We start from the raw sequence: 24,261 nt of genomic DNA on the forward strand, positions 1-24,261 counted from the left end.
ATTTGACTGATATCTGCTGGATTTGATTAAGAAGCTAGCATTATCATAAAGATGACTTTATTTCATTTAATAAATATGAAATGAAATGTCTTGTGGCTAGGGCCTTCTGTCGGGTAGGCCTGTCACCTGGTGCTACTCTTTTTTTATTGACGCCACTTTGGTGACTTGCGTGTTGATGAGGATGAAATGATGACGAAGACAGCACAACACCAAGTTCCTGAGCAGAGAAAATCTCCAGCCAGGAACTGAACCCAGGCCCCTCGCGTGGAAATCTGCTGCGCTGACCACTGAGCTATGGAGGTGGACAACGAATATGAAATATCAGCTATGCATAAAACTCATTTTATCTTCAGTGGATGTTTTGGAATATCCTTGATTGTAGAAAACAAAACTAATAATTAGCAAGGGTGTGTGGCGTGTGCAGAGATAAGGGACTAAATGAACAGTATGTAATTATTTTTCATGTTTTTAAATTAACTTGCTGCAAGTATGGACAAACACAAGATAATTGTATGTTAGATATAACCGAGTGAGGTTGTGTGTTTAAGTCATGAGGCACATGCTCATTATGTCCATCCTAAATTAGGCTTTCCCTGGTTTTCCTAAATCTGTTCAGGAAATGCTAGGATGGTTCCACCTACAAGGGCTTCTGAGTGCAGTTGTTGATACACATCAGTGATGTTTTTCTTTGCATTAGCTGACAAAGCCTATATCATTGTAAAATAACATCCCAGTTAATAAATTAGCATTACTAATAATGAATAACAGCAACAAATATTTGCATGTTCACAGTCATTGGTTATTTTACTTGTGTACTGAATTAACAAGGGTTACCTACTGTATTTATGAAAAGCATTGCTAACTGAATCTGTTGAGACTGGCTGCTGTCAGTTTTGTTCTGTAACATATTGGTAATATGTTATGTGACATGATATGTGCATAAACGGAATGCTGGAAATATTTCATTTGTGTCTATACTAGTTTTTGGAATATCGAGTTTTTGGAATATCGACGGTATTAGGAAAAGGATAGACTGCTGCTTACCATAAAAATGGTCTTTTGAGTTGCAGACAGGCACAATGGAAACGCTGTTACACATTATAGTTTCAGACAAAGCCTTCTTCAGCAAAGAAAATACACACACATTCACACAAGCAAGAAAACCTCATGCACATATGACTGCTACCACTGGCAGCTCTGACTGGAATGCAACTGTCATATGAATATCAGTCTGCAGTGGTGCAGGAAAGAGGGAGTGTTAGATGGATACAAGTGGAGGGAGAGAAGAGCACTGTATGGTAGGGCGTGCAACGTGATGAGAAGTAGTAATATGTTAGGATAAAGTTAGTTAGATGTATGAGGAATGGGGTAGTGGGTCTGGTGTCTGAAGGACATTGGGAAAAAATAGTGTTCAGTTGTGGCAAGACCATGACATGAGGGATGCTGGTGTACAGAGAAGTGGCATCAACAGCGACCAGTAGGGAGCCAGGAGATAAAGGGGTGCAGATGGTGAAGAGTCAGTGAAGGAAGTTGTTGTTATCTTTGAGGGGAGGATAGATTACAGGCAATTGGTTGGAGGTGTTGGTCAGTTGTCTCCTGTGAAGGGAATGTGCACAAAGAAATCTGCAGCATAGTCATGGCCACTTGCATGTTACCTTCCTATGTCATCTAGAGGAAACCTTCATAGTCTTCCAACAGTGCAAATCCCGGGTCTGGTTTTGGTTCATTGATGAAATCTTTATGTACTAGGCTCAGGGCGAAGGCAACCTATCCTCATTCCTTCACAACCTTAACATCATCTCTCCCATTTGCTTCACCTGGTGCCCATCAGACCAGTGTGCCACCTTCCTGGATGTTGATCACCTTCTCTGATGGCTGTGTCCACACCTCTGTCCACGTTAAACCCATCGGCCACCAATAGTACCTGCATTTAGCAGCTGCCATACCATCCATACCAAAAAATCTCTCCCATACAGCCAGACCACATGGGGACTGCATATTTGAAGTGCCAAGAACCACCTTTCCCAGTACGAGGTGCATTCAAGTTCTAAGGCCTCCGATTTTTTTTCTAATTAACTACTCACCCGAAATCGATGAAACTGGCGTTACTTCTCGACATAATCGCCCTGCAGTCGTACACATTTTTCACAACGCTGACGCCGTGATTCCATGGCAGTGGCGAAGGCTTCTTTAGGAGTCTGTTTTGACCACTGGAAAATTGCTGAGGCAATAGCAGCATGGCTGGTGAATGTGCGGCCACGGAGAGTGTCTTTCATTGTTGGAAAAAGCCAAAAGTCACTAGGAGCCAGGTCAGGTGAGTAGGGGGCATGAGGAATCACTTCAAAGTTGTTATCATGAAGAAACTGTTGCGCAACGTTAGCTCAATGTGCGGGTGCGTTGTCTTGGTGAAACAGCTCACGCGCAGCCCTTCCCGGACGTTTTTGTTGCAGTGCAGGAAGGAATTTGTTCTTCAAAACATTTTCATAGGATGCACCTGTTACTGTAGTACCCTTTGGAACGCAATGGGTAAGGATTATGCCCTCGCTGTCCCAGAACATGGGCACCATCATTTTTTCAGCACTGGCTGTTACCCGAATTTTTTTTTTGTGGCAGTGAATCTGTGTGCTTCCATTGAGCTGACTGGCGTTTTGTTTCTGGATTGAAAAATGGCATCCACGCCTCATCCATTGTCGCAACCGACGAAAAGAAAGTCCCATTCATGCTGTCGTTGCGCGTCAACATTGCTTGGCAACATGCCACACGGGCAGCCATGTGGTCATCCATCAGCATTCATGGCACCCACCTGGATGACACTTTTCGCATTTTCAGGTTGTCATGCAGGATTGTGTGCACAGAACCAACAGAAATGCCAACTCTGGAGGCGATCTGTTCAACAGTCATTCGGCGATCCCCCAAAACAATTCTCTCCACTTTCTCAATCATGTCATCAGACCAGCTTGTGCGAGCTCGAGGTTGTTTCGGTTTGTTGTCACACGATATTCTGCATTCATTAAACTGTCGCACCCACGAACGCACTTTCGACACATCCATAACTCCATCACCACGTGTCTCCTTCAACTGTCGATGAATTTCAATTGGTTTCACACCACGCAAATTCAGAAAACGAATGATTGCACGCTGTTCAAGTAAGGAAAACGTCGCCATTTTAAGTATTTAAAACAGTTTTCATTCTCGCCGCTGGCGGTAAAATTCCATCTGCCGTACGGTGCTGCCATCTCTGGGATGTATTGACAATGAACGTGGCCTCATTTTAAAACAATGCGCATGTTTCTATCTCTTTCCAGTCCAGAGAAAAAAAATCGGAGGCCTTAGAACTTGAATGCACCTCGTACGTTGAAGTCTGACCAAGGCCTGCACAGCCAGGCACTGTCTCCCACACCTAGTCCGAAAAAAGTTTTCCCGTGCCATTTCTCCACACAACCCCAATCCCCCCAACTGCGCCAAGAGTTGGCTACAAAAGTGTGTCACCTTCATCACCCATTACCACCCCGAATTGGAAAAACTGAATCGCATCCTTCATCGGGCCTTTGATTATCTACTGTGATGCCCTGAAATTGGGGACATCCCAAGATCCTTCTCACCCCTCCTAAATTTATGTTCGATTACACACCCAACCTTGCCACAGGGATCATCTCCCTGTGGAAAACACAGATGCAAGGCCTGCCCAATCCACTGCCCTAGCACTTCGTATTGCAGTCCTGTCACAGGCTTACCTTCCCTCATCAAAGTTCAGGTCACCTGTGAAAGCAGCTATGTCATATACCAGCTCTGCTGCAACCAATGCACAGCTTTTTGTATTGATATGACTACCAACCAGTTGGCCTGTAGGATGAATGGCCACCACCAAACTGTGGCAAAGGGCATAGCAGACCTCTCTGTGGCACAACATGTAGCAATATAACATGCTTAATTTTAGTGTCTGCTTCAGCACCTGTGCCATCTGGATCCTCCCTTCCACCATCAGATTCCCTGTACTGTGCAGATGGGAGTTATTATTACAACACTTTCTCTGCTCCTGAAACTATCCCAGCTTCAACTTGTGGTAACACACCTCCACCAATAGTGTCCACCCCCTCTGTCCTATCCCCTCCTGCCGTTTCGTGTCTCCTGCACCCTTCCGTCCTTTCCCTTTCCATAATCCCTTCATTTTCCGTTGCCAACTTTTCCCCCCGCATACTGCACCTGGCAGTCTCGTCAGGCCACCGTCTAGGCCTTGCACACCCAACCAGACATTGCTCTTCTCTCCCCAAACCTGTACCTGCTATCCCCTCCCCACCCTACTCCAAATTGCCATTCAAGTGACAGTTAATTCTAGTAGTAGCTGTCAGTGGTAGCAGTCATGTGTGCATGAGGTGTGCTTGCTTGTGTGAATGAGTACAAGTTTTCTTTGGTGAAGAAGGCTTTGACTGAAAGCTATAATGTGTAACAGTGTTTTCGTTCTGCCTGTCAGCAACTCAGCAGGCCATTTTTATGGTAAGTAGCAATCTATCATTTTCCTAATATACCTGATATTCCAATCTGGAGCTTTCATTGTTTAATTTTTCGAATGTGGGTTGTGGTGATAGACTTCTATGTAGTGTAGCCCAATGTCTAGGTTGGGTTGGAAAGTGATGGTTTGGTTATGAAATGGCGAAACCAGTGGATGTGGATACTAAGTCTTAGATGCAGTGACATACTGATCTGTAGCGCAACCTAAGGCTTAAGTTAGATAGACTGGTGGCTTAGTTTGTGAGTTGGCAAAGAAGTATTTGAAGCTTCATTTAAGCCCAGATTTTATTCGAATTTTCCTATTGATGATTTTCTTAATATTTTCAGATTTCAAAATGAATCTTGCATCCTTCCTCAGGTGGTTTTGCACAGTAGATACTTAAACATTTTTGGGCCTATTGTGCTGTAATCGTCTAAATATCACCCCTATGTAATTAGCACCACATTCACAAGATTTGTTGTGAACTCTGGCTTTTCTGCATCACTGTTGGTTGGTGATTTTCTACAAATTTAGCGAAGACAACTATGTTTGCTGATGAATATTGGTATTTTCATCCCATCTGTAGCTACTTCATTGGAACACTGTTCTAAAAGAGTTTAGTTCTTGCTTCATCAGAAATTTTATGGATATGGAACTAGATTCTGTATGTGGGTGGGGTGACTGTATGGCCGGTTTTTCAATATTATTGCATTATACACTGATCAGCCAGAATATTATGACCACCTACCTAATAGCCAGTATGTCCCCCTTTAGCACAGATGATAGTGGCGACTCATGGCATGGAAGCAGTGGACCTTAGTGGGCTGCTGGAGAAAGCTGGTACAATATCTGTGCACACAAGTCACCTAATTGCAGTAAATTCTGGGGAGAAGAACGATGAGTCTGACGCCACATTCAATCACATCCAAGATATGTTCGATTGGGTTCAGATCTGGTGAGTTGGTTGGCCAGCATATCAGTTGGAACTTACCAATGTGTTCCTCGAACCACTCCATCACACTTCTAGCCTTGTAACAAGGCATGTTATCTTGGTGAAAAATGCCACTGCTATTGGGAAACATGATCATCATACAGGAGTGTATGTGGTCTGTAACAAGTGTACGATACACCTTGGCCATCATGGTGCCTTGCACGAGTTCCACTGGTCCCATGGGTGCCTTTATGAATGTTCTCCAAAGCATAATGGAGCCGATGCCAGCTTGTCTGTCCTGCAGTACAGGTTTCAAGGAGCTGTTCCCCTGGAATATGACAGATCCCACTCTCCCATTGGCATGATGAAGAAGGTATTGGTATTCTTGAGACCATGCAATGCTCTGCCACTGTGCCAAAGTCCAGTGCTGATGGTCACATACCCATTTCAGTCATAGTTGCATATGTTATGGTGTTAACATTGGCACAAGCACGAGTTATTGGCTACGGAGGCCCATCATAGTGAGAGGTGGCAGCCCAACTCCACAACATCTGGATATGATTTCACCTTGGTTTTGCCATGTGTTGAAGACAAACACACAAGAAGTCATGCAGTTTCCGAAATGATCTTGCTCAGCCTCTTGGCCATCACAATATGCCCTCAGTCAAACCCAGATAGATTGCACACTTTCCCATTCTACACATGGACAGCACTCTCTCTGATATTAACGTCATTCAATGGGCAGTAGCGATGGGCGGTGTGTTCAAAGGCCAGGGACATAATCAATGCGAGATTATGACTCGTGCTTACTGGGAATTCCTCGTTCATGGGGATTGCAAGCCCCAATCTCTAGCATGGAGGAGGTTCAAAGGGTTACCCCGACCTTTCGACCTAGGAAGACCCGCTGATTCCTTCAGTGTAGCGCGCGTGTGGCCCAGAACATCTAAGGGCATCACAGACCTGTTATTGCTCAATCTCGTGCGGCTAGAAGCCGCCTGTTCTTCTAAGAAGAAAAGTAATCGCTGACAGCATGAAGGATGTCACGCGACTAGTTAGCAGGCTAGAGTCTCGTTTATCGGAATTAACCAGACAAATTGCTCTGCCAACTGAGAATGGCCGTGCACCACCACCCAGCGAATCAAGAAAGAACTATCAATCTGTCAATCCTTCCCGTGTCCAGGACTGGTGGGGTTTCCCGTGTTGAGGCTGATTAAGCCGCAGGCTCCTCTCCTGGTGGTGCCCTTCCGTCAGTTCCTTTAAGTTTCAGCTTTGCAACCATACTTCCCCCCGGAACCCAAAAGCTTTGGTTTCCCGGAGGCTGCCTACTGAGTCATCGGAGGAACTGCGACGGATCGCTGACTGGCATCGTTTATGGTTAGAAGTAGGGCGGTATCTGATCACCTTCAAACCTCTAACTTTTGTTTGTGATTAATGAAAAAGTACTTGGCAAATGCTTTCGTCTCTGTTCATCTTGCGATGATCCAAGAATTTCACTTCTAACGTCGCAATACGAATGCCTGACTAGCAGTCATTCCTCACCAGGTGACAATGTTATTGCCTGGGCAGGTTTATATCAATCCTAGGTCAGTGGTCATAATGTTATGCACTGCCCACATGAGTAAAATTGATTTCAAGTACCGTTTAGATATGATACGCAAACTTGATCGCGGCAAAATCATACAGTGTACATTGTTAAGAGAAGAATTTTCTTTGCAGTATAGATTTTTGTGTTGTAGAATGAGGTCCTGATTGTATTACATAGGAAAGTTCTTAAGTTTTTTTCCTCCTTCACTCTCTCAGTGCATTAAGTGAATGTATATGCACTGATACACGTAAGTAACATGTATCGTCAGGTTTAATCTATTCTTGGTCCAATTGAAGTACCTTTGTCAAATATTGTTGAAATGCTTTTGTGTCAGATAATATGGGGAATTATCGTCCCATCTCCCTCCTTCCAGTCCTATCAAAAATCTTTGAAAATGCTGCTGCTATGCAAATTCGAAAATTTATGGAGAAATATGATATTATTACGGAAAACCAATTTGGTTTCCAGCATGGCAAAAGTACTATTGATGCAATTAACAGGTTTATCGACAAAATTATCACATCTTTAGACAACCATAATAAAGTTGCAGGAATCTTTTGTGATCTCACAAAAGCCTTCGACTCTGTGAATCATGCACTGCTCATCTATAAGTTTGACAAGTATGGGACCAAGGGTAATGTTCTAAATTGGCTTACTTCATACTTATCAAATATGAAACAGAGTGATTATCTCATCAAATGCAGCAAATTACTATTCAAAATGGAAAACAGTAGCCCAAGGTATCCCCCAAGGCTCGATTCTAGGACCTATTTTGTTTTTGTTCTATGTTAATGATTTACCGAACAATATAAATACTCCATTGATTTTATTTGCAGATGACACATCTGTATTAATTGATAACCAGGAGCCAAAAAACGTCCCTCTCTGCATTATAAACACAATGAACAAACTAGAAACATGGTTCCACCTGAATGGATTAAGATTGAACGTCCCCAAAACCCACATGGTCCAATTCAAAACAAAACAGTCAAAGCCCCAAGAAATTAAAATAACTCATAAAAGTCAGGATATAGAAGAAGTGGATTCTGTGAAGTTTTTAGGGTTAAACCTAGATAAAAATTTAATTGGAATAAACATGTTGACTACCTGTTAAACAAATTATGTAGCTTTGCATTTGCTATGCAAATATTAGCTGGTGTAACAGACATGAATACAAGGAAAATTGCATACCACAGCTACTTTCAATCAGTTGTAAGGTATGGTATTATTTTTTTGGGGAAATTCAAGCAATATATTGTGCATACTAAAGTTACAGAAAAGAATAATATGGAACATGTGTACTGCCCATCCAAGGACATCATGTCGCCCACTATTTGAAAAACAACAGTTATTAACAGTTCCCTCCTTATATATCTATGATATTATCATCTTTCTACACAGCAATTTAGAGTTATTCGAGAAAAACTGTTTCAATCACACGTATAACACGAGAAACAAAGACAGTTTTATGCTTCCCACTCATCACTTAAACCTATATGTGCAGTTTCCTCAGTATATGGCAATGAAAATTCATAACAAGCTAAAAGGAAAGAATGTTCTGAGTATGAACCTAGAGACACTGAAAACAAAGTTATATGATATACGTGTCAAACGCTGCTACTACACTGTTGAGGAGTTCATGGAGGATGAACTGAACATTTGAGCAGGATAAATTTACATATAGTCTTGTGTGTAAATGTACCTGTCCTTCACAAAAGGGAGGAAAGAAAAATAAAAGTTTATATTAATGTTAAAATTCTTTGTACCAATTAGGCCTAAGTTGTGTTAACCATTTTTTTGTTGTGTCTCCTGTACACTAATCGTATGATTAGAAATTGTATGTTATGAGGCAAATAAAACACTTCACTACACACACCTACAACGATAACCATTTTGATAAGAGACCAGGAATGACTTCTATATGAAAACAGCTCGCAGCAGAACTATAGATATTTTGAACCTCAACTTCAGTTCTTACAATCCCAATAAATCGCGGCTGCATACTCTAATTTTGATCCAGCCAGAGTTAAATAGCGCCCCCCCCCCCCCTCCCCCGGATTTTTAGTAGTTAAACATATACATCTTGAATGGATATACTAGCTAGTGCCATTCTACGGTAGGATCACAAATTAGAAGGGGTAGAGACCATAAAAAAAAAAAAAAAACTATTGCAGATAAGTGTCAGGACCTTCAGGTTAATGATTATTATCTCTTTAAATTGAATTGTGGTAAAGAACTAGGGGAAACACACAAGCTGATAGGACTAAAACTCAAGAAATGAATATGTGCATATTGCTTTTCATCCATGGTTCGCAAGATATCGTGTGATAAAAGGGGAAGCTTAGTTTCCCATGAAAAATGCTTTATAAATATGTACTGGTTTGTACACAGAAGGTTTCTGTCTGAAAAAAATTTACAATATTTGAACTTGGAACATGGTCAAGAATTCTGGAGCTAAGGGATGTTAAGGATATTGGTCTGTAATTTGGTGGGCCCATTCTTTTACCCTTTTTATATACAGGAGCCACCTGCGCTTTTTTCCAGTCACTTGGGAGTTTGGACTTTGCAAGAGATTTGTGATAAATGCGAGCTAAGTAAGGGGCCAGTGCCATACACTGAATTGGAACTCCAACGAGATCTGGTGACTTATTTGTTTTCAACTCTTTCAGTTGCTTCTTTATGCCAGAGATCTCTGTTACTGTGTTCTCCAAATAGGAGTCTGTTGACGCTCAAACGAAGGTATGTTTGCTCGGTCCTCCTGTGTGAATAATTTCTGAAACGCAAAATTTATTACTTCAGTTTTCCTTTTGCTATCTTCTATTGCCACATCAGATTGGTCCAGAAGTGACTGGATAGAAGCCGCTTAGTGATTTTACTTAGAACCATAATTTTTGTTCGTTCTTGGCAAGCTCTTTTGCTAAGGAATGACAGTGGTGGGTGTAAGCTTTGCGTATCGATCTTTCTAAAGGTGCACAAATTTCTACTAATTTCTACCTGTCATCAGTTGTGTATTCTTTTTTGAACTGAGAGTGCAACAGTCTCTGTGTTTCCTCAGCATTTACCGAATTTTGTTATTAAACCACAGTGGGTCTTTTCTGTCCTTAATCCATTTACTCGGCACATACTTATTCAGAGTGTGATTTACAATCAGTTCTCTGTGCTCATAATTCATTTGCGTCTGTCATATTGGAACTAAATGATGGGCATTTGTTTTCAGTAAAAGCACTCTCCTAGCCTTCTTGATCAATTTGTCAGCCTTAGTAATCATTGTTGTTATAAGATCATGATCATTAATCCATGTCTCTATACTGGCACTGTCAACAAGGTCAGACCTGCTTGTAGCTACAAGGTCTAAAATATTTCCATTGCATGCAGACTGCCTAACTAGTTTTTCAATACAGTTTCTGGAAAATGTGTTCAAAACTGCTTACAAGACTTGTCTGTCTGTACCACCTGCAGTGAATCTGAGACATCCCAATCTGTGCTTGGGAGGTTAAAGTTGTCTCCAACTAATATTGCATGCTCTGGGTATTTCTAGACTACTGAAAATAAGTTACTTTGAATGGTTCTGCAACTGTCACAGTGGAATCGTGTGGCAAGTAGAAACATCTGATAATTAACTTAGTTCCCCTAGGCCTGTTACTTTTTTCCAGGTAACTTTGCAGTTACCCAATTTTCGGATCGATAAACACAATATTTTTGTTGATTGCAATGAACACTCCCCTCTTACGGGTCTAATCTGTCCTTTTGATATGTGTTCCAAGCCTCACTAAATGTTTTGGAGCTTTCTACTTTGGGTTTCAGCCAACTATCTGCTTTGAGAATAGTTTGAGCACGATAACTTTCCTGGAGGGCAGTAAAATCGGGAAGTTTGTTATGATCACTTTAATTTAATGTTAAAACCTTGCCAGTTGAAGTCTCTTTGCTTGCAGTCTGATTTCACTCTTTGTGTATTGACTGCAAGTGTTTTCTAGAGGACCTCAAACTATTGCTTAGCCTAAAGAACCCCCAAGTGTTCAGTAGCTGCTTCCTGTGTGTAGCACATCCATGATCCATTCCGGGGAGTCCTAGGATTCCCCACCCTATGATGCAGTTCCAGAAATCTGCAGCCAAGACTGTTGCAGATTCAACAGACCCTTTATTCGAGGTCTCCAACCAAAGGACACTGATCAACCCTGCGAATGTTGTTGCTCTGCTTGCACCTCTTGAGTGGGGCCACTGGTCTTCACCACTTCTGCAGGTTACCGATATTTACTAAGGATGGCTTCAGAATGCAAGCAACAGACATCATTAGTGCCTGTGTGAGCCACAACTTGCAGATGACTGCACCCTGCACGTGTGATAGTTGCAGGCAGAGCCTCCTCAACATCGCATTTCATTTCAGCCCTGGAAACTGTTTCCCTAAGGTGCTCCTTAACTCGCCTAATATTAAAGCTCCTGATTACTAGTAAACTCCTTCCTCTGTGTGCGTGCTCAGGCGCTGCTGGAAGAGTGGCCACCTGTCCACTCGTAGGATGAATATGCAAGACCAGATGGCCAGCCCCATGTTGACACTCCGCTATGAGCAACATGAATACATCACTATCTGCCACTTACTTGGTGATGAAGGCACCGCCCGCCCCGTCACATACGCTGCAAGATGCCTCAGTAGCAGAGCCTGTGGGTGAAACAAGTGACACCTTGAGGTGTCCCATGCAATGCACCAGATTCTCTGCCACCACTACACCCAGAAGCAGTAGCCTGAAGATGGATGACTGCAGCCAAGAGCATCTTCAGCTGTTTGTGAAATGTGGCCAGCTCATCCTAAGCCTGCACACGGCATACACACATCCTAACCTTTCTAATACTACAAACTTAAAAGTTAACTATTACAACAGACAAAGCTAAATGGATAACTTGTGACTCTCCTGGTGTGTTGCCAACAGAAGCTGATGCTTTACTGAGCTGTGTGGCTGTCTGTTCAGAAAAAAATGACACCTGCACTGTAGACTGCACGAATCTGCATCTTATGGTTACTAAACTGAAAGCCTACATGTCGTTGAGTGCAAATACAGTCAAGGGATTTAAAAATTAAACCATGAAAGCACACAGAAAAAGCTAAATATGGAAGTTGGTACTCTCGTGGTTTGTCACTTGTGCAGATGGAGCCTGTATTCAGTTTTACAGAAAATACTCTACACCATTGGTCCTCTACTTTATCACAAATATCTCGCTCAACACAAAATTCCAAATGACTACAGGAAAGGGCTGGTGACTCCTGCATATTATATTGGTAAATGAAATCGCCCACAAAATTACAGATCAATATCTTTGATATCAGTTTGCTGCTGAATTCTTGAACAAGTCGATTTTGAGTATAATAAATTTTCTTAAAATGGAAAAATCTTCTGACCACAAATCAACACGGATTTAGAACGCATTACTTGTGTGAAACACAGCTCACCTTTTTTTCACTTGATATCCTGGAAACTGTAGATGAAAGGCAATAAGCAAATTCTGTATTCCTAGAGTTCTGGAAACCGTTTGACATGGTGTCCAACTGCAGACTATTAATGAAGGTTCAAGCATACAGATTAGATTTCCCAGATATGTAAGTATCTCAGACATTTCTTACGTAATGCAACTCAGTATGTTGCCGTCAATGGTGATCATTCATCAGCGAAAAGGGTGTCGTGAAAGTGCCCCAGGAAAGCATGATAGGAGCACTCATATTCTCTGTGTGCATAAATGATGTGATGGGCAGGGTGAGTAGCAGCCTGTGGATGTTTGCTGATGACACTGTGGGCATTGAGTGATTGTAGTATAATACAAGATGACTTGGACAAAATTTCTACCTGTGATGAACGGCAGCTTGCTCTAAGTGTAGAAAAAACAGACCTGTAAAGCTTGAACACGGCATTGATGGTGTGCTGCTTAACATAGTTGTGTTGATTAAATATCTCGATGATTCAAAGTGATATGAAATGGAACAGTTGTGTAAGGGTGGTGGTAATGAAAATGGATGGTTGACTTTGGTGTATTGGGAGAATTTTCGGAAAGTGTAGTTCATCCACAAAGGAGACCATATACACAACAATAGTGTGATCCATTCTTAACTACTGCTTGAGTGTTTGGAATTTCCACCAGGTCAGACTGAAGGAAGGCAATTCAGAGCCAAGCTGTTCTACATTTGTTACCAGTAGGTTCGGTCAACACGCCAATATTGCAGAGCACCTTCATGAACTGAAATGTGAATGGCTTGAGGGAAGAAGACATTCTTTTCGCGAAATGCTTTTGAGAAAATTTAGAGAATTGGCATTTGAAGGTGATTGCAGAACGATTCTGCTGCTACCAATGTATATTTCGTGTAGCGATCACAAAGGTAAGAGAAATTGGGGCTTATATGGAGGCATATAAAAAGTCATTTTACGTCACTTTATTTGTGAGTGGAATGGGAAAGGAAATGACTAGCAGTTGTACAAGGTACCATCCGCCATGCACAATATGGTGGCTTGCGGAATACATATGTAGATGTAGAATAGTTTACAGGCTACTAGTGGGAAGTATCTAAGCTTCATAAAGTTGTTTTATTAATATTATGCAAACTGAACTGGAGAATCATTGTTTGTGGATACTTTAATATTGACTTACTGTTGGATACAACTGACAGAAGGCATATACAGTTGTCGATGTCCAGCTTTGGATCATTTTCCGTAGTAAAATTCCCAACAAGGATTGAACAACATCACGCAACAGCTAGTAACAGTTTGTTGTTAGATGCAAGAACCTGCAATGGTTTACAGCAAATCAATGGTTTATCAGACCATGATGGTCAAATGTTAAAAATGAAATATTCTGACCTGCCAGGTCACAGAAGAAAGGTGTTATATTGCAGTGTCATAACCAATGACAGTGTTTGGAGAGAAATACAGGAAGTGTGCTAGAGAAGCATTTATAAAGCAGACAGTATAGGTAGAAATTTAATTCTTCTTGAACATATTTGTGCAGCACTGTTGAGTTTTGTTTTTTCCTAAAACAGAAGCTAGTACAAGGAACAGATAGCTCGTGGGATTCATCTGTTTTGTACTAAGAAGAGAGAGATGCACCTAATTCAGATCACAAGCTTTACCTGAGAGTGAAAACTCCATTACCACCAGTACTGTAAAATCCTCTTGTCTGTCACTGAGAAAGCAAAACTCGTGTACTTTGCTCAAAAGTAAAATACTTTAAGCAATAGGGCAAAAATTATTTGGCACACTATTAAATAAGTAACAAACAAAAATAGTTCTTGCAGAAAAAGTGACACCTTCAAAGCATTGGCCACCAATTTGAGTGATAACTTCCTCACAGTGGTATCAACAACCACGGACTCGTTAAGTTTACTTGTGCTGGCATTGCATGTGCCACCAACAGACATTAGTTTCAAAAACACTGCCTCTAAGAATTTTCAAAGCTCAACAGAGGATACTAACAAGTAGTAATCCTGCTGGCTATGATGGTGTGTTTAGCATAATATTAAAATCATGTCGTGACTTGATAGTATTTCCCTTTAGTTATCTTTTAATCAGTCAATGATTCAGAGCATTTTCTGAAAGGCATAAATATGCTGTAGTAACACCCATCTATAAAATAAGCAAAAACTTCCAATTATAGGCATGTTTAACCCCCTTCCCAATCTTTTCAAAACCATTTTAGAAAGTAACTTGTGATATAAGACTGACTCATTAAAGTGAGCAGAACTTGTCATTTACTTCTGAAATTGGCTTTCTCCACAGAAAAGCAATACAAAACCTCACAAATTAGGTGCTAGCAAGCTTTGAGATCCTGCTAAAGACTTTGATTGTGTAAATCATAAAAATTCTATTTGACGAACTAAAGTTTATTGGCATAAATGGCACCCCTCTTTAACTTGCATCCCTCTTTCGTGGATAGATATTTTTACCTTCATAACAAAAAGCAGCATTTCATTGACAGACTGTGGCACAGGCATGAATCTAAATCTCAAAATGGGGAAACATGGCATTCACGGTTGTGTAGGGGTCAGTGCTGGGTCCACTTGTTTTTATCATACATAAATAATTTTCCTGTGACTAAAGGGCAGTTCGGAAGCTCAAATTTTTGCTGATGTCGCTGATGTGTTGATGACGAACCTAGCTCGGGTGTGTCTGCACATGCCAGCAAGTGACTCACAGACAATAGCTGAAGTATTTATCGCACAGAGACTTATTATTATGCAGTTTCAGACAAGCAATAATGACCTGTTAGCACCATAAGTGGACATTACTGGTCATGCACTGGATGGGGAACATTGTGTGGATATCACTGGTGTTCATATGAATAACTGGTTAAAATGGAGTCAACACATAGATGACATAATAAGGAAACTGAGTTAAGCATATTATGCACTTGGAGGCCTCTCTCAATGTGCTGTCCTAAAGCCCAAGTGATTTCTTAGTTTGCAAACCTTTGCTGCCTGTTTTGTATTTTCACTCTGTCTTGTCGTGACTTAATTCAGAAATCTGGTTTCAAGCTAAACTTTCCTGAAATCACTAGGGAAAACAACAGATAATGAGCTGCATTGATAATATTATTACTAATTACAAATTTGACAGTGGAAATAAGCACAAATACTGCTTAGAGTTGGCTATTTCAGATCACTCAGCTCTGTTTATTGAGCTCCCAAAAGCAAATAACCCTAAGCCTCGAGAAGTGTATATAAAAGGGATCTCAGTAAAAGTAAAATGAATTTATTCCGCAGTAAATTAAGTATAATAAGCTGGCCTGTAGACCACAATAGTTCAAGCACGATAAACTATGACAAATTCTTAAATTGTTTCTTAGATGTATTTAATGAATCATTTCCTCATAGATATAAGCAAAAGAAAGTAAATGGTAAACTCAAATGGATTATAACAGGAATAAAAATTTCTAGTGCCAGAAAGAGAGAGCTCCACAATGAGTTAAAAATCAAACAGAAATCCGGATTTTGTTACTTATGTCAAACAGTATAAAGCTGTATTTAGGAAAGTTGTAGTGGCAACCAAACAATGGCAAATAATAAATTCATACAAGAACACAGAAATAAGACAAAAGCACTGTGGTCAGTTGTTCAGTCTGAATTAGGAGCCAAAGTAAAAATTCATGAGATTTTAAAAATTAGATGTGAAAATGAAATTATAGTAAACCCTGTTCGGATGTCAAGTTGTTTCAATGAATTCTTCCTAAATATAGTAAGATCAAATGTGGATATGACATTCTATCAAGGCATCACAAATTTGGAAAATGGCCAGAACACACCTTTTAAACAGTTTGAAAAAATCACCCAAAGGGATGTGGAAAAGGAAATATTGTCTCTAAAAAACAAAACCTCACATGGGTGGGATGAAATAACAACATCTGTAATCAAGTGTGTGTACAATATTATTTCTCAACCAATGTCAATTATTATAAATCAATCTTTTGAACAGGGATGCTTTCCAAATGTATTGAAATACGCTGAGATCACACCTCTATTCAAAAAAGGATCAACAGAAGTTATGGAGAATTACTGCCCTCTCTCTCATTTGCCGGTCTTCTCTAAAGTGTTTGAAAAGATTGCAGCAAAACAAATTAATAAATTTCTTGCTGTAAATGATATAATTTTTAAAAACCAGTTTGGATTCCAACAGGGTAATAGCACTGTGAATGCTATAAATGAGTTTATCGAAAAAATATGCTCCACGTTAGATAAGGGTAAAAAGGTCTCAGGAATATTCTGTGATCTAACTAAAGCTTTTGATTCAGTGAACCATGCATTACTCCTCCACAAATTACAGATGTATGGAATCGGTAACGCTGCTTTAAAATGGTTTAGCTCTTACCTGTCAGGTAGGAAACAAAGAGTAATTTTAACTTCAAATGGAACCAATTATTCCTCAGACTGGAAAACAGTTCCTCGAGGTTTGATATTGGGTCCCTATCCGTTTCTTTTTTGCGTAAATACCTACCGCTTGCTATTGATGTTCATTCAGTCTTATTTGCTGATGATACATCAGTTGTAATTGAAAATGAGGTATCTGAAAGTATTCCAGAAAAAAGCAAAAATACTGTAGAAAAACTCAAATCTTGGTTCTATCAAAATGGACTAAAACTAAATGTAACTAAAACCAAAATGATGCAATTTGAAGCTAAATCAGTAGAAAGGACTGAAATAAAGATAACTTGCAATGATCAGGATATCACAGAAGCAAACCACGTGAAGTTCTTAGGCCTAAAACTTGACAAAAATTTGATTTGGAAGGTACACATAGATGACTTAGCAAATAAACTGAACAACTTAGCATTTTTTATGTGTATTTTGTCAGGTGTCACCAACATGGATACCAGAAATATAGTTTATCACTGCTACTTTGAGTCAGTTATTCGTTATGGTATAATCTTCTGGGGAAGTTCAGCAAATGTCACTAGGCTCCTAGTATTACAAAAGAAAGTAATTAGAAACTTGTGTTTTAAGAAAAAACGCGAATTCTGTCGACTACTGTTAAAAAATTTAAAAATACTATCTATCCCCTCACTTTACATATATGAGGTGGTGGTGTTCCTATATAAAAATCAATATGCACTAGATACTTTCCATTTTGACCACAACTACAGCCCTTACCGCAGAGATAAGTTCAAATTTCCAACACATTGTTTAAAACTTTATGTCCAAACGCCAAAGTATATGGTTTAAAAATTTTCAATAAAATAAAAGGCAGTAATATATTTAAGATGGAGCTTGGTTCACTGAAAAGATTGCTCTTTACTCTTCTGGTGGAAAAGTGTTGTTATTCTGTTGATGAATTCATTGAGGTCAGCTTCACAGGCTGAACACAGGGATTGTATTACATGTATTATTTTATGTACATGTGTAGCTGTAACTTAGAAATGTAAAATATAATGTAAACTTTTGTATTTCTATTATAAAAGAGAAAAAAGTTTCTTTTGTAAACCTTGACATGTCTCCTGTACATCAAAACAAATGATTTGAAAATTGTATGTAATGAGATGAATGAATCACATATCACAGTATCTTCTGGAGCAGTGCATCTAAAGCATATAAACTGTTTCTTCAGCAGATGCTAGCAATAAGGATAACATAACTATACATTTAGTGGAAACCTTATTAAATGTCTTGGAATTCTTACCCTCACTCTCCAGTATATTTTTTCTTTAATGATTTTGTTGCAAAATTGTGAGTTATGTAGTCACAAGCAATACACAAAAATAATTTTCAAACAGTGGAAAGTTGAGGATGGAATAACAACAATACTCACCATGCGGAGGAGAAGTTGAGTTGAAGACAGGTGTGACTGCTGTACATTTAAGCTTTCAGCTTTCTGAGCCTACACAATATCTTTGTCCAACCCAAATTCACCCCTGCTCTCAACCACTTGCTTCATGGCTCATATCCCAGAAACAGACATAGATGCAAAACCTGTCCCATATAATCACCACCACCACTATTCTATTTCAGTAACAGTCATCACCTATCCCATTAAATTCACAGCCACATGTGAAAGCAGTCAAGTGATCTACAAAATAAGCTGCAACCAATGTGTTGCCTTCTACGTGGGCATGACAACTGATAAGCTGTCTCTCCGAATGAGTGGCCACTGAAACAGGCCAAGGGACAGTTGGACCACCCAGTTGTTGAACTTGCTGCCCAAAACATTGTGCTTCACTTCAGTGACTGCTTCACATCCTTCGCTATCTGAATCCTTACCAACACAAGCTTTTCTGACTTGTGCAAGTGAAAACTCTCCCTGCAATACATCCTACATTCTCATAAGCACTGTGGCCTCCACTTACCTATCCCCTTCCGTGCTCTCACTCCAGCACCACACAGGCTTCTAGTTCACCAACGCACCCTCCAGTCCTTTTCCCCCTTTTCTAATTCTCCTCTTTCCTGCCTCCCCCCATTCCCCACTGCCCTTCAAACCTCCTGACTGCACGTAGCGGTCCTAATCTGTCCCCATATCCCTGCATGCTCCCGCAAGTACAAGCAGTCCTGTAACTTCCCCACCCTTACCCTGCTATCCCTCCCGCACCCTGCCCCACACATCCTCCTTATCCCCACTACCTACACCACCAGATTGCTGCTACCATCAGGCACAGTTGTTGCCTGCAGTGTAGTGGCCAGAGAAAGTGGTCATATTTGTGTGTGTGTGTGTGTGTGTGTGTGTGTGTGTGTGTGTGTGTGTGTGAGAGAGAGAGAGAGAGAGTGATTTTGGTTGATAGCTTCAATGTATATCAGTCTCTTCATTGTACCTGTCTGTGATTCAATGCCTCCTCTTTACAGTGATAAACAAAAATAGTTTTCCTGAAGGCTTCACCTCCTTGTCTTTGGTTCAGAATGGAGCCACGTACACTGTTGGACAGATATTCAAGAAGCTCCCATCAAACATAAAGCAAGAAATTGAGAATCCCAACCAATACATAACAAAATTATAACAGCATGTCATTGGCTGATGTTTCTACAAATAATCTGGATTCAGAGAGTGAAAAGTTCTGTTATGTGGAAAGTGTCGGTGCTCTGCAAATGAGTGTAGGGTCTGTAGTAAATATGACCCAGCACTGACATGTATAGCTAGGGTTTTCTTTGAAAAATACCACTGTAATCAACTAATATTAATCTACAGATAACAGAGGAACAGTCATTATACAGTACAACGGAAGAGGTAGCAGCTTTCTTTACAAGTTAGCAGTTTTACAATTCACTCAATTAAATTTAGCTTTCGTAAAAGTGAATAGCATTTAGTGGTATAGTGATTGTTTATTGTTGATATGGCATACAGATTGTATGATTTCCTTGTCTTTTGTTAATATACACATTTATTCATTCTACATCCCTTAAGGTTCACCTTCTTGATGTGATTTTCGAAACTGATTGAGTTCTCATGCTGTGCTGCAGATAACCAAAACCAAGATCCTTTTCATTTTGGCGGTGGTGGTGGTGGTGGGGGGGGGGGGGGGTGAGGGGTAGTAGTTGCATTATCACACACTATCAGTGGTTTTGTACTGTAATCTCGTGGAACAATTTTTTTTTTATCATCTTGTTCATGTAATTTTATGTTCACTTGCACTCATAACATTAAGTATGGACTTAATATTCTTAATTTGGTATGATGATTAGTTTGTATCACTCTTTCTTAAATTTGGTTTACATGGTTCTAGTGACTTTCATATAACCACATATCTCAGTTGATAAATCTACTTTTATACTGAAATTTGATTGCTGTGAACATTGCTTTCTCTGTGCTTATTAATCATGTTTTAATTCGGTTATATGGAACTTCTAGGTTATGGAAATGTATGCTCAAGAATCATAAGAAGTTGATCCTTGCAACATATTGTGGAAACAGAAGATAATTATTCTGGCACATAATGTCAGCTGTGGCATACGCTACCAGGTATTACCCTTTTTTGTTTGCAGACCTGCAAGCAGATCACAATTTTACAAGAAAATGCTGAATTATTGAGTTAATTTCTGAAGATATATGGGTCTATATGAAAATACCTTTATATCTCATTGATTTCTTTTGCAATTGGCACTAGAACAATATCTGTTTCATTTATTTTAGTTCTGAAACACCATGTGCAGATATAGGATAAATCAATAAAAAATTGAGCATTAAACTGTTACACATGTATTGCAACATTAACCTGCATTGGTGGTCATGCTCTAAAAAGAAATGAAAGTGATTCCCTGGATTACATGGATTGTCATTTCCTCAACTAACAAAGGACGCCAATAAATTTTGAAAAAAAAAAAAATTGTGTTGAGTGTTTTATGTATCTTACATAACAATGTTTACTAAAAATTACAAATCAAAAATAAAAATATATCCCATTATTAAAAATTATGAATAAAAATAAAAATGTATCTCATTATTTGGAAAAAAATAATACTATGTTACAATTTTAATTAAATTGACATCATTTGCTGTGATTGAGTTTTAAAAATACATATTCTGTTAAATACTAAAGTCATCGAGGTTTTAGAAAGAAGACATACAATGTTGGAATGATCGTGGCAAATGAGTTTGACACACATTACAAACTTTCCAAATACTTTTATTTTATGTTCTTCTGTAGTTCCAGCAGTGATCCACAGAACTCGTCTGTGTCATTTTCGAAGTGTATGGCTGACTTTCCACCAGAGAAATGCCAGAATGCTCTTCCAGAACATCATTGGTAGAACTAAAGGCAGGAATAAATTCTTTGTTCTCAGTCTCATCCAGTCTGGTTAGAATTCACCCTTCTTGCCTCTGATCCATGATGATTGTAAAATTTAATGAAATTACATGATTATTCCAAGTGTTTATACATTGTGAAACAACATAATAAATACATTCTAACAATCAAAGTAAAAAAAAAGTACTAAGAAAGAAAAACTGTTTTTCTGAAATGCTTATATAATTGGTCGTTGGATTATAGTGATAGTTCGCTGACCTCAGAGAACTCCTGTGGCACAACTAGATGTTACCAGTGCTGACACAAAACTGAGGTGACGCACCAACAGTTCATCTTGAAGTACACAGAGGCTCAAAGCATTGTTGCTATCTTGTAGATCCTTGTATTTCCACAAGTGTATTACATACATAGTCCATGCAACTGCTGCAGGTTAAAACAATTTATCACATTTGATTACTACAAATAATAATTAGCTTGACATTAAATATGTTTGACAATATTAATGAAATTTATTTGAAGGAATTTTACAACATTGTATTAACTATGTTTGCTTATGAAATAACACATGTTAAAAATGTGTACTTTGCGTATGAAATTGACCATCATTGTGATTACTTTTGTAGAAGAAAGAGTAAGTGAGGTAATATGACTGGTAGTTTTACATTGTAGAAATTCCACTTCATTTGGTGAGGAATTCATTCACAGAGTAACAACTGTGGTGCATTAGCAGTAACTCCAATTTTATTGGCTCCAGGGGACCCACACCTCTTTCATGAGTATGTGTCTGGTCACTGTGGGGCCCCAATCCTTTCAGCACTTCTTCCCTTTCCATGCTGCAAGTCTATCTTTCTATTGTTCTCTTTTCCTCTCTACCTTTCTGCTGGATGGTCTTCTTGGTGACGATTGTGCTTGGATCTGGTTTGTGTTTTTTGCACTCATTTTCTTACCTTATACACTTTTTCGTTATTAATTATATGGTTCCCTTGTTGGGTGTGACCTGACACTGCTCTTCTGAATTTTACAGAAGTGCATATCATGCAGAGAATGTCACCAGTGTGGCATATATTTCACCTTTGTGCCTTTCTCTCTTTGCACCCTTCTTTCTTGCAGTGGTACTAGATACAAAACGCAGCATGCAAGACAGAGTATGTGCCTGTCATGGCTGGGGCAAGGGGACACTGGGAAATGGTTTACTGATCAGGTAACCGTCGCAGTGACTGGGTGGCACCCGTGGGGAGAGCGCTTGCACAGAGTGGGTAGTACCATGGCACAGAAGATTTGTGCATGAAGCAAATTAAACTTTCTTCTACTGGTGGCTGCACAGCCCCAGCAGTCTCTTCCACAGATAGAACATATTACAATGTGGAGAGCTACGATCTGCAAATGTTTCCCCCTCTAGCAATACCATGGGAGGTACGTAGGACCCAGAGACAAGGCGAGAAATACTCCCCACAGTAGTTGGTTTGTCCTAAGATGGACAGGGATTCCTTTTTGACTACAATGCCTTCGTTCTTCATTGAAAATTTCTAGGATTGGCAGTGATTTCAAAAATAAAAAGTGGTTACATTCTGATTAAAATGATGGGCACTGCTTGTCAGCGACAGGCTGGGTGGTATTCCTGTCACTATAACCCCCTAGTAAAAGTCAAAATATGATACGGGGTATCATTTTCCACTTGGATCTCCTTTTACAGACTGATGACTAGCTGCATTCTGTTTTGGAGTGACGAGGTGTGCATTTTGTCCATTGTGATCAATGGGGGCCTACAGACAACTGAGTATATACTGGAGCCTTCATCTTGGCCTTTGAAGGTGATTCATTGCCTGAGAAGGTCAAGGTGATGGTGTATCGTTGTGATGTCAAGCCATACATTCCTCCTCCCATGCAGCATAACAAATGTGTGTGATTTGGACACGTCTCCGCATTGCAGTACCAGCCCAGCCTGTAGGGATTGTGGCCATCAGTTCCACATGAAGGCTCCTTGTGCCCCTCCTCCCATTTCTGTCAACTGTGGGGAACACCATTCCATCTGTTCACCAGACTGCACCAATGTGAAAAGAAAATTCAGGAATACAAGACATGTGACCACCTCACATATCAAGAGGCCAAGAAGGAATACAGTTGCCTATATATGCTACTGCTACAGTGACATCATCTGCTTTAGTGACTGTGCCATCGCCTTTCATATCTTCGACGTCTAGCCCTTAGGGCTTCCCAACTACACCCACTTCCCTGGTGGTCGGCAGTTGTCATTCTGCTGCTTCCCTCAGATCCCCTTTGGGAGCATTGACTCCCTATCCACTGGAGATGTCAGTCGCCAGCCCCCAGCTGGAAAAGCAACACCCTACTCTGGCACTCTTTATCAGGAATGGGTCCCTCGGGACACTCTCTTCCCAAGACTCTGCTGACCTGCAACTGGATGCCAGCTGGTGAGTGAAGGAGCAGGTCATAGGATTTCGTGGTCCTCTTCTGTCCCAGAATCTGGGGCACACGAGCCCTTGCAAAAGGACAAGAAGAAATCTTCCAACACGAGGGAGATTCTGATGGCCCCTATGCCACCATACCCCAAATGTTCTGTCTCTGTATCCAAGGCAGTGTTCCTGGTGGCCCCTAGACACACACACACACACACACACACACACACACACACACACACACACACACACACACACACCGCTGGTGAGTAACATTAAGTTTCCATGGGCCTTTACTGCACCATGTCATCTGTTGTGGTCGAGCGATGGTGCAGATGTAAGCCTGGTGGTCTGTAAGGGCCGTAGGCCACACCTCAGCATCAATTGTTCCCTTGCGTAGCCCACGTGGCACATACACCCTGTCTAGTCGACTAGCCGAGTGGCTTGTGAAGTGCATATATCCGCGGCTGTCACCGTGCGTCATTTCCCAGGTGTCCTGCGGTGCAAGATCCCAGACCAGCATCTGTAATGCTAGTCAAAGAACGAAGTCTGGTCGTTGGTCGTCGAGCCGCAGAATGCAGTGAAATCGCTGATGACAATACAATTCTCCTGATGCAATCGAAATAGTGGTGACACTTCCTCTGTGTAA

The 24,261-nt window shown here is 40.3% G+C and overlaps 1 protein-coding gene across 8 annotated transcripts in view; it reads left to right on the forward strand.

Annotated features, from left to right (window-relative positions):
• Positions 1-24,261, forward strand: part of LOC126091885 (F-box only protein 22-like) — a 486,064-nt gene that overhangs the window by 320,666 nt on the left and 141,137 nt on the right. For 3 of the 8 annotated variants that reach the window (XM_049907175.1, XM_049907178.1, XM_049907179.1), the window contains exon 2: positions 20,304-20,414. The exons of the other annotated variants lie outside the window; for them this stretch is intronic. In XM_049907175.1, coding sequence (XP_049763132.1) covers positions 20,389-20,414 — 26 coding nt within the window. In that variant the 5' untranslated portion in view covers positions 20,304-20,388. The remainder of the gene's footprint in view (positions 1-20,303; positions 20,415-24,261) is intronic. 8 annotated transcript variants of the gene reach the window in all.

The sequence above is a fragment of the Schistocerca cancellata genome, chromosome 7, assembly GCF_023864275.1.
Source record: "Schistocerca cancellata isolate TAMUIC-IGC-003103 chromosome 7, iqSchCanc2.1, whole genome shotgun sequence".
NCBI lineage: Eukaryota > Metazoa > Arthropoda > Insecta > Orthoptera > Acrididae > Schistocerca > Schistocerca cancellata.